Raw genomic sequence first — 11,205 nt, forward strand, 5'->3', positions numbered from 1 at the left:
AAACAAAGAAAAAACCAATTTGTTCTTATCAAGCGACAGCCATATCCAATTGACCTATCTAGGTCTCGACCTTTTTCCTTGCAGAGCCAGAGAACGAGGACTTGCAGACGACGGTTGGGCGAGCGGGTTATATTCCTTTCACAAGCTGATCAAAGAAAAATAAACGACTTGTGGCCTTTCGACTATTGCGGGATTACGTTTTACCAGGGAAGTGCAAGGGACATTCCAATTTATATTTTACATGGTATAACTGCAGTGACTTGAATAAAAGCGATGGTTATCATTGTTAGTTTCAGTTCTCTCTCGATGTTTCATTCTACAATTCAACTTGATTTCCTAATTAACTAGGCCGATCGGTCTAAAAACCTGCTAAAACTAAATATGTCATGCCAGGGATAAATTCCAAACGGAAATACGAAAATTAGCAGTCGTGGCTTACCTTCTCCAAACTGCGAAAAATTTGGTCATTTCACGTTGAAATGCATAGCCACTGTGCTGCTCATTGAAACTTTTGTTATTGACGTTCCCGTTGCCGTCGTGGTTTGCCTCAAGCTCCCTATACTATGAAAGTCAACTGGACGTTTAGGTCAGAGGTCCCCATTATTCAATTTGTACTATAGATTCGCTTTTTATCACCCTTTTAATAGTAGGTAGTGTCCTCAATTAGTGGTGAGCAACTGCTAGTATTTACCGGCAATCGCAGACAAGATACCTGTAACGAGATTCCCGTAGCAATCTTTCCCGTGCTTTAACACCACGGATGCCGAATATTAAACAGTCACACAACATCTCCTCGGGTGTGATAATGTCGGACTCGCAGCCTTCGGCGAGTTTTCTAAGTGCCGTTTTATACTGGTCATAGCTCTCGCCTGCTTCCTGAGACTGCTTATTAAAGCGATAACTTTCGAAAGGGATGTTTTTGCGGGGTTGATAATAATCGGCGAAATGTTGCGACACTGGCTCAATTTTATTCTTGTTTGCTTCATCTTCCCAGTCGAAGGTAGAGTAATTATTTCTCGCGTCCTCTCCAATGACTGTCAGCAGTATAGCCACCTGTATTGGCTCGGATTTTTTTTTTAGCTCTGTTGCAAGTGCATAGTTGCTACAGGCAAGACGAAACTGTTTCCATTTCTCTGCTTCATTACCATCATGAATCTCGAGCGGAGGAGGTGACGGTAACGTAAATCCAGTGGCCATGGTTAATTGTGTGGTCGTGGGTTCGCTTCTCGTTGTTCCAGCTATCCCACCGCTGTCACCATATAAAGATGTCATGGACAGGACAATAATTGCTTATGATTGTGCTTTAATCTTCGAGAGCCATCGTGCGGCTTCCCATCTTGCCCACTCAAGTAGCCAATCACAATGCAGGATTTGGTTCATCTTGCCCACTTGCAGTAGCAAAATAATAAAGTGATTTATCCAGTAAACACAACACGTGGTTATACCCTAGCTTGTACTCAAACTCAGTTCACTCAACACAGGGGCCAAGGCACTTGTCATTGGGTCACCGCTACCTGTGTGTATAGTCTCTGTTATATCAGCAAGCTGTCTCTGGCTTGAATGGATATCAGCTACTAATTCCTGATCCGTGCTCCAATCACTTTGTGAGCATGGCCGAGAGGCTTTGGACACGAGGAGCACCAACAGTCCACGAGTCCCGGGGTATTCAATCGATGGAATCGATAATCGATGCCAATCGATATCAATCGATGCCAATCGATATCAATTAATCGATTGATATTGATAATCGATGACCAATCGATGGCGAAGATTCGTGTGGTTATCGATTGGTATCGATTATCAATACCAATCGATAGATAAATTGGTATCGATTGGTTGCAGATTGACGGAACCGGAATCGACGCATAAAAAACACAACTTTGTACGTAGTACAAATTACAAATTGTACGGATTGTTTGTTACAGTTTTAATAAAAAATAATAATTCACTAAGACAGAAATATGTGCATGTAGTGGCCGAAGAGGATCCACAAGCTCGGACTGTAAGTGGCCGAGCTGTCCACGATGGTTCACAACTTTAAACGCGTTTCCGCGTTCTCCCCTCTTCTTGTTTGCAGTGAACACTTCGAATTCACCGACGTTGACCTTAAAACGGCAAAGATGATAGCCTTCGACGATGCACTCTATATTCAGTAAAGCCTCTATTCGGACGTCTTGCGTAGACATTATGGCACGGAAAGGCAATGACGGGCAAGTGGGTAACTCACGTACACGTGCAACGGGGGTATATTCTTTGCGTTGAGAAGACTGGGTCGGAATTTGTTTTACCAATTTCGTCCCCAGGGCTTCCTAAAAATGGCGGATGATCGGACAGGTAGCGTGCGTGACGTCTGTTCGAGGTTGCTGAGCCAATCGATAGCAAGTGATGAATGGTTTTTGTGTGGTTATCGATTGGTCATCGATTGGCCGATACCAATCGATACCAATTAACTAACTTTATCGAATGATATCGATTGATCGATTGAATTTCCGACCATCGGTTTCCATCGATTGGATACCCCGGGACGGGTTTGCACAGTATCTTTGTCGTCTGATAAGAAGCCTCGAGCTGTTCGCAACATGGGATGCTTGCTCATAGCGAACCCTTTCATGTACATGGCGATGTTGGAGATTTCATCACTCAACAGATGTCGCAAATTCTGGAACCACTTCGGATAGCCAACAATTTTCTCAGCATCCGAAAGAGCTCTTGTCAAATCGTCTTGTCGAGAAGACCAGATAAGTCTCCTTATAAAAAGACGTGCGCATCGAGATTGCCTTGAGAGAAGAGTAGAATTATGTTGCAGCAGCCTACGTTTGGAGTCATGATAGCTTCTGATGAAACGAAAAGCTAATAGCAATGGTTTTCTTACCTTCGCAAGGCTGCCAACGACCGCCATTTTGCATCTTTGAACCTATGTCAGTGGTAACATAACAAACAGGTTGACACGTCATGTAAAGTTATATTGTTGAATCACTGAGGCTCTTCAAATTTAATGTTTAATTCTAAAGGTTTCCCACAAGGTGCGGGAAATCAGTCATCGAGGGTCGATTGGACTAGTTGGCAAGCAGAGCAAAGAAGAAAGGTAACGTAAGAACAAAGAATGTATGAATATATAAGACGAATGCGTTTTCTTCTCCATCTTCTTTTTTTATTCATTGTTTTCTTTTCTTTTTTCGTTTTTTGTTATTTTTTTGTTTTACTCACCACTTGATTAACTTACTTTCAGGGGTTAAATTTAGCCAGAAAATTAGTGGCGAAGTAAGCGAAGATAGGGGCGAAAGGGCAAATCTTTTTAAAGCAGACGCTTGTGCGTGTCATTTGTCACTCGTAAATTTTCCGTAAAACCACAAATTTTGGTTCAACAAAAATTGGTGTCTATAAAAGTAAACCGATTACTCTTTATTAATTAATGCCATATTAAATTAATTAATGCCACATTTTTTAAATTTTTGTTTTAATTTCATAAGGCTTTGATTTCATACAATACGGAAGATATGTCCTTTCTACTGAAAAGCCATTATGTATATTCGACATGTTGAAATAGCACAAAGCTTTCGCGACGTTTCCTCAAACACAGTGAACTTCAAGGAGTGACACTTACGAATGACACGGATGAATTACTTGGATGAATTTCGAAGATAACAAGCGAATTTTGCGATGCTATCGCAAGATTAAGAAGACTGAGAGGACAGTGGCTGCTTTTCAACAAGAGAGTATTGTGCGTGAGTGACATCCATTTGACCAAGTTTTAAATGACGACAATTTCATGACAGGTAATTCACTTTATATACACAATGGAACAAGCGCTATTTATATCCTGCCGTGATCAATAATTAGTGTTTGCAAAGCTATGAGACTAATTGCGATGCAAATAACATTTCGGTGGTACAACGCCTATCAATTTTACGCTTCCGTGCATTAAAGAGTCATAAGATTTCTCGATGATGAAACTGCACACGCATATTATAGTGCTGATAACGTTCGTCAGTCTTGTACTATACCATGGCTGAAAATCGGATTAATGGGTTTGTTTTGGCACGTTCGTCAGTAAATGGCAGAGAAAACATATCCCAGAGCATTGACGTTTCGAAGATTTATAGGGATCAGGGAAAAGATGTTGATGATAACGAGTTAGGACATAAAGCAGATTTACGAGAAAGTCTACTGCGTCGAGAGACTGGAAATGCGGAAGCCGAAAGTTTCGTGATCGAAGGGCCGTTACACGGCCAAGAGACTTCGATTTCAGGTTTTAGAGTTGGGACTCGACGTAAAAGTGAAGCACAGTCATTACCAAGAGCTACGTTGACGCCGCAGGCCATAAACACTCGAAGGAAAAGCACTAGCGAGTTAGAACTAGAGCCTGATGACAGACGACGCACGAGTTCGCAGAACTCAGAGAACTTGAGACTAACGTCTGTTCCATTTACAGGTTGGAATGAAGGGGATATGTTTCACGAAAGGAGAGATACTTCACATAACAACTACGAGAACGACAGGGTTGTACAGACGTCGACTTTTCCAGCCATGTCTCGCGTAAACTTTGACGAGGGTGAAGAATTGAAATTGTCGTTCTCTGGTCGAGCACATCGAAAAGAATCAAAGTTTAACCGGCTGAAAAGCGAGGAAAGCGCCACTGTAAACAGTGAACGTTTGGTACACTTCGAAAACGATTCTCCAACACACAAACCAAGTCTTCTCGATCCAGGGCAGGGGAATTTATTGCGGAAGAGAACGTCTGATCAAGAGCTAACCAGGAGCAGAAGTTTTTCAGATAGCGAGGTGGAAGACCCCATGCGGATTTCTGCAGAGCAGAGAGAGAAACTTGAACGTTTAAAACGTCAAATATTAGAGAAAAATTTGAAGGGAAAGGGTGGAAGAAAAGTGAGTGGAGTACAACAAAGCACAGGGTTGACTGGAGAAAGCAGATTTCCTGTTTTAACGGAGAAATCATTGAAGCGTTACGCAAAATATCACGAGACGGCACACGCAGCAGCGTCGCTAAGTACGATAAATGCAGATCAAAGGATTTCGGCATTGACTGATGTTAGTTCAGAACAATATCAAAATTCTGATATCGAGACAGCATCAAACGCGGAAAAAACAAGCGGCGAGTTTATTGCAGCTCCTTCTCTATCAACTTTAACATATTCTGAAAACAACCCAATTATTGAGCGGAAGGCTTACGGATCAGACATTCCAAGCCCGCCGAACAGCGAAGACGGCGACTTCGAATCGATCAGCACTATTAGTGTCGCACGGTCACGAGCACGATCCGAACCAGGTAATGTAGCCACCCGAAAGGTATCGACCGTACAGCAACTTCAAAATCGCTCCAGATCCGAAACTTACCAATTGAACACGAAGGTTCAATCGTTTGTAAAGAAACCACTTCCTGCATTACCGCCCTCCACGTTACGCGTGAAGAAACAAGCTCCAGAAAAAGTGACCTCAAAAGCAGGCCATTTTAAGGCGGGCGCAAATGCGAATGTCGCTCTTGAGAGGTCACGCGAGAAAAAAGAAGGAGTAATCAATATTCATACTTGTCCAAACATGAACCTGTTTTCAGACAACTCATGGATGTACCAGGAACTGTCTCGAAAGAAACACAGGTACATCAGAGCACCCGCCACGCCTGTGCCACCTGCCGAGTTTGTATTCAGGAAGGATGAGCCCGATAGCTAAACTGTGGGTAGGTCAGTAGATGGGCAGGCAGGCAGGCAGGCAGGCAGACAGGCAGGCAGGCAGGCAGGCAGGCAGGCAGGCAGGCAGGCAGGCAGGCAGGTAGGCAGGCAGGCAGGCAGGTAGGTAGGTAGGTAGGTAGGTAGGTAGGTAGGTAGGTAGGTAGGTAGGTAGGTAGGTAAACTTTAATTAAAGACGCTTCCTCCGTCAACTACAAAATACAAGGCAAAAAGCTGATGTCCACATGCAAGGGGCATGTGGCTATAAGCCAAAACCAGGAAGATTAATACTATCTTAAGTTATTTACTCTATAATTATGTATTACTAATTACTAGTACTAACTTTAAGACACTAATTACTTAAACAGATTTAAAATGCTAACGCAGCTAATACATTAGCATTAATTCTATTAAAAAAGGCAAGGAGTTTGAGTTGCGGAGTGCAGCGGGAAGCGAATTCCAGAGTTTTCCCCCCCTGGAGATATTTGGGAGAAAGCATGAGGTTAAAAAATTAAGGAAGACTGAGCGATAGGTAAGCCCCAAGTAGATGGCAAAAGATGTGATTTCAGAAACATAGTGAGAAGTAAAACCACTGGGAGAGAGCGAGTGATATATAACATCAGGGAGAAACTAAAAGACGGGGTGAAAGCCCTTGGAGACAATACGTAAAATTTCGGGAAGACAGCCAGGGAGATAGCAAGATAGCCAGAGGTAGAACTCCACAGAGATATTTTAACGAGACTAAACCCCAAAGGAGAGGTAGAACCCAAGGAAGATATAAAGAGATGAAACTCAGGAAGATAGCAAGGAAATATTACACCCCTGACACTATAACAAGAGGATAAAGTTACTGAAACACTTGACATAACAGGAAAAAGATTTGGAGATAACAACACGTCATAGGAAAATGTATGACAAACAAAGCCTGCGGGCGATAATGAAAAGTATCAAAACGCTAAGATGGTGGATAACGTAAAATTAGTCCGCCGGATAGATCACATTCTAGTGCAAAACGCTCATTTATTCTGTTATAAAACAGACGCTGGAAAGGTATTTTATCCCCCCAGTGAACAACCAAGGAGAAGCGAACTGGTAAACTGATTCGTCTCAATTATTCACACATAAGAAATACGAACAAAGATCGTAACGAGACAGATTGCTTCCGGGCTCGTGATGTATTTATGTACCTATGTTATTTAAAAAATAAATCAGTTAAATGTTGGCTTTGATCCCAGGAAACATTGTACGTCTTTTGAGAGAATATACTCCTCGGGTATACTTCTTGTTGCTTCATGCTACTGAAACCTCTTAAAATTAGAGTTCTGTTATTGCTACTATATGACTGGCGAAAAGACAACGGTTTACCAAGCGCAAATGCAATAAAGCTTGATCACAGGCCAAGGTTATTTTCAAGTCACTGAGAGGTTCCCAGTTTTGAAAGAGAAACGTAACATGGCGCTACGTTGAAAAACAACTAAATTGGAAACAACCGGGTCCAGGGTTTCAGTTTTATTGAACTATTTCTTTATTCCACGATGCAACAAAATTAAGGACATCTTCACTTACATAACAACTGATGCACTGCGCATAAAAATTCTTCTTTGCTGCTTCTTCAAGCTCGAACAAAAAGCCATATTTGGAAACGTTATGCCTTGTTCCGCTTAAGCGCGCAATCTGATTGGTCCAGACTACACTAAACCGAGGTTTGCTTTTCACGTGATAGGCCCTGACGTAAGATAACGTCACACCCTGCTTGGCTTGTTTGTGAAATTCAAACTGGTAATAATCCGGTTTAAGGTCAAATTCGGCGATGCATTCGCCATTCGGGACTTTTTCGTATAGAGATGTCACGTGTAACCGACCCTTGAACTCAGTTAGGCATTGTACTGTTAAGTTGTAATCACTTTTAAACATTATGGGCATGGTTTTTCGATGTTGAGCGACAGTGAGATCGTAATTTAACGTCCATGACACTCCATTTGTAGGAGTTAAAAGCACAGCATACAGAAGCTCGTTGTTTTCGACGTAGCTCTCGATATGGAAAGGCCGAAGACCAACGAGACTGTTAACATGGTCGCGACACGAGTCGGCTGTTAATCCAATATAAACAGTGGTAGCCGGCTTTAAGCCGCAGCTTTGAATGAAAATCGTGTTAAAGTGTACAGCATCCGCCATTTTATAGGCGTTAAGCCATGTCAAATCAAATCCTCCTCGTTTCAAATCTTCATACAATGACCAGAAATCACTGACTGGTATCATCAATTTAATGACCTGACGATTGTCCTCTGTCCTTATGGCGTCGGGGATGACACATGAAATATGTTGATTTGTAACAGAGGCAATGCGACTCAACGCATACTTCACCAAGCCGTCTAGATCCAAGTCTTTAGCCCAGGAATTGAACAACAGTGCCCAAGCATATCCCCCACAGTGGCGCGTTAAAACACCCGAGGTACCCTCCATTTGTCCGCTGTGACCCCAAGTTTTACCATTGTCTCGGATGTCAAGACCAAACCCGTACCATTCTTCCGCGTCTTTTTCAAAGGACGGTTTTTCAAGCATTGTTCCAAAAGTTTCGGCTGAGATAATTCTGCCACCATTCACACCATGCTCCAGAGCGAGGAGGAAGTGCAATAAATCAGCAGCGGTCGCGGTCCACCCGCCATGCGCATCAGCCTCTTCCATGGTCCACCTCCCATACTGTGGAGGCACTCTGCCCCCGTCGGGAAATACTGACTTCACCATCCTTGGATGGCGATTGTGAAAATATTCCACCTAAAAACAAATGTCCACAATGGACAATAAACATATAGGCTTAATCTGAAAATCTATCGGTTAACGTTTCAGACAATTCTGAGGCAAGTAGTTACAACCATGGACAAATTGTGTTGCAAAATGTGCAAAAACATTAGATCATAACCATAATACCTACAAAATAAGTGTCAGCACCCCCATTCCCCCCCCCCCCCCACCATTCCCCTCAATGTTGGAGAATGGAAAATGGCAAAATGCAAACTTGTGTTGGATGAAAGTGTTTCACAGGGGTGGGGAGGGACAAAATGCGTATAGAATGAGGTTTCCCAACCCTTGTCACCAATGTTGTAGCTAGCAAGGCTGGCGTATTTTGAGAAAGCGAGGAGACTTTGAGGGAGCGAGCGCCATCTTGAATTTAAAAAAAACTGGGGTGGCCTGGGGTTAAATAGCAATGAGTCTAAAGGAGGCCACTGTAGGTTAGGAAGCCATATCCCTCGGAATTTCGCATGTCTAAGAGGATAGCGGGAGAGGGGATTCCAATAAGGGAGGGGGGTTCCCAATAAGGGAGATCAAGGGGATTCCAAAAACGCCGAGAAAGGGATAGCTCCTTAAGACACCAGCTCTTACCTCTTCATCGCCAAGATCTTTCTTCCGAGTTCGGCCGATTTTCATTTGGTTTATACCCACACTCTTCAACAGACCCGTCATGAATTCTTCATAGGCTTGTCCTGTCTTTCTTTCGATCACTTGACCCAAAACGGTATAACCGAGATTGGAATAGGCGTGTCTTTTGCCTTTGAAAGCAACAGCAAGGAACTTGAATTTCATTTAATTGTGTCATGTCATGTGAACAAGCGTCGTGATAATTAACTATCACGTAACAAGTCGTGTAAGTGAGCTGCAGATTGGTGACAGTGGGCGCTTTCCATTCGACCAAAAATTCCGGTTTTTATAATTTCCCGGAATTTCCCGTGTCGAATGAAACAGAATTTCCCGGAATTTCCGGAGAAGAGAACAACCTCGGGAGGAATATCCATATTTTCGAAAATTTCTTACCGGAAATTTCTGTTCCATTTGATTTTCCTCCCGGAATTTCAGGAATTTTCGATTGAATAGTTCGTTTTTCAGAAATTCAACAATTTTCGGATTTTGTGGAAGCTTTCCAAGGAAGTTTCCGAACCATTTGCCTCCTTTCTAAAAATCCCAGAATTTTTGGCAGAATAGAAAGTGCCCAGTGTTTTAAAACACTTCACAGGAACACTTTGTAACAAATCACAGCCAATCAAATGAGCGCGCTAGCGTAGCGATGATCTCTCTCCATATTCTCACTCACCTGGACCAAACTGAAGCTTTCTTCCCATCATATACTTTATCAAAACTCCAGGGGCCACAGGCTCAGCAACATCCATGTACTTGCCAACCTTCCAGAACACAGGATCCCCAGCCCTGTCTCTGTCCCAACCAGCAGAGTGATGCAGTAGATGTTTTACCGTGATGTCCACAATCCGTCTGTCTCCATTCTCTGTTGGAGTGTACTCACTCAAAATTCCTTGAACATAGAAACAGTAGAATTTTATGCTTGTATGTATAGCAAGCTTCTTATTAAGCTTCTCCTTTCCTACCACTTATTTCCTTTCCTCAAAAATAAAGACCAACTTTTAAAAGTCTTCCACATCTTTTAAATGTAACTAAACCTACTTATTTTCTGTACAGAATACCACAGGCTATCTTTGTAAATCCAACCCGGTGCTTACAGCTCCTTATCGTTTTCATTTACTTGCTTTTGACATTCACAAACCTGGAAACAGACAGTTTTTGATTACTAAAGCCCCCAAAAAGATGTCCAAAACAAATTCACACATAATTGTCTACCTTGTGGTCCAAACACTATATCCTCCAAGGAAAGTTTTCTTTCTTCAACAAGTCTCATGATACCTACAGCAGTAACTGTCTTGCTGATGCTGGCAATCCTGAACAACAAATCCGGTTGGACTTTCCTTCCAACACCAGCACTGCCATAACCTGTGTTATTAAATGAAAGAGACCCAAAGGGTACCTTGTGAATGTATATAAGGCTAAACTGCAAGCAGTCCCTGTAGAACAATGACTCAAAAGCCCAAAATGCAAGTGCAAGAAATGGCTACACAAAGATTGGGCCATGAAAAACAGCTGTGCAAAAATTTAAATAGGGCATTGCATGCAATTTTCGTGTTCCTTTAAAAGGAAAGTACAAAGGTTTCCAAAGAAGGGAACGGGGGGAAGGGGGGTGGTCAATTAGCAAAAACTGTGTCTGTCAGTGGGGGAGGGGGTATGAATATTTTCTGGAGTTAGGCATTCATAAATAGCACACATGACTCTGGAGATGAGATTTAATATAAATGAAAAATTTGAATCAGCTGTTAGCCCTCCCTCATTCATGCTGGATGTCAGAGAATTTTCAGTCTTGTTTTAAAAATTATATTTACTTGTCGTTACAAAACTATGAATGTATGTGTAGTCATGATCATAGCACTTCACAAATAAATTGAGGTTAGAGGTTTCCATTTCTGAAGTATTGATATGGCTCATCGAGTTTAACACCTCACACTATGGGGAAAGACATAAAAGGCACACATGGGATAGATCAAGAGCTACATACAATTTCATCTTTAGAGTTTTCAGCATTTTTTTGAGCCCTATAATTAAAGGTTTTATGTCTTAAAATCATTTATAAGAATTTACTTGATATCTCCATAGTAACTGAAGGACTAAGTTAACACAACTGATTTTA

At 42.1% G+C, this 11,205-nt stretch overlaps 4 protein-coding genes across 7 annotated transcripts in view; 2 read left to right on the forward strand and 2 right to left on the reverse strand.

Moving 5' to 3' along the window:
* LOC145480581 (coadhesin-like) overlaps window positions 1-150 on the forward strand; it is a 25,433-nt gene extending 25,283 nt beyond the window's left edge. For all 4 annotated transcript variants that reach the window (XM_081458843.1, XM_081458847.1, XM_081458846.1 and 1 more), the window contains exon 13: window positions 85-150. The gene's annotated coding sequence lies outside the window, so the exon portion shown is untranslated. The remainder of the gene's footprint in view (window positions 1-84) is intronic.
* On the reverse strand, window positions 148-3,150 carry LOC145480590 (uncharacterized). The gene is made up of 2 exons (XM_081458860.1): window positions 2,873-3,150; window positions 148-2,777 (listed from the first exon to the last, which is right to left on the reverse strand). The coding sequence occupies exon 2, from the start codon at window positions 1,270-1,272 to the stop codon at window positions 688-690; it is 585 nt and encodes a 194-aa protein (XP_081314986.1). The 5' UTR covers window positions 1,273-2,777; window positions 2,873-3,150; the 3' UTR covers window positions 148-687.
* A 107-nt stretch (window positions 3,151-3,257) lies between these two features.
* On the forward strand, window positions 3,258-7,154 carry LOC145480585 (uncharacterized). The gene is made up of 2 exons (XM_081458852.1): window positions 3,258-3,776; window positions 4,433-7,154. Exons 1-2 carry the CDS (start codon window positions 3,770-3,772, stop codon window positions 5,683-5,685), a joined length of 1,260 nt encoding a protein of 419 aa, XP_081314978.1. The 5' UTR covers window positions 3,258-3,769; the 3' UTR covers window positions 5,686-7,154.
* Window positions 7,155-7,175: 21 nt separating this feature from the next.
* The window catches only part of LOC145480583 (putative fimbrial assembly protein FimD, serogroup H1), a 7,207-nt gene continuing 3,177 nt past the window's right edge, over window positions 7,176-11,205 (reverse strand). Inside the window, exons 3-6 of the mRNA XM_081458850.1 lie at window positions 10,308-10,457; window positions 9,769-9,984; window positions 9,063-9,229; window positions 7,176-8,456 (exon numbers count right to left, since the gene is read on the reverse strand). Of these exons, the coding sequence (XP_081314976.1) occupies window positions 7,191-8,456; window positions 9,063-9,229; window positions 9,769-9,984; window positions 10,308-10,457 (1,799 nt within the window). The 3' untranslated portion in view covers window positions 7,176-7,190. The remainder of the gene's footprint in view (window positions 8,457-9,062; window positions 9,230-9,768; window positions 9,985-10,307; window positions 10,458-11,205) is intronic.

Source organism: Orbicella franksi, chromosome 3 (genome assembly GCF_964199315.1).
Source record: "Orbicella franksi chromosome 3, jaOrbFran1.1, whole genome shotgun sequence".
NCBI lineage: Eukaryota > Metazoa > Cnidaria > Anthozoa > Scleractinia > Merulinidae > Orbicella > Orbicella franksi.

What these genes read in the sequence shown, in the direction of transcription:
- LOC145480590 (XM_081458860.1), bottom strand. Translation starts at nt 1,272, where the DNA reads ATGACATCTTTATATGGTGACAGCGGTGGGATAGCTGGAACAACGAGA.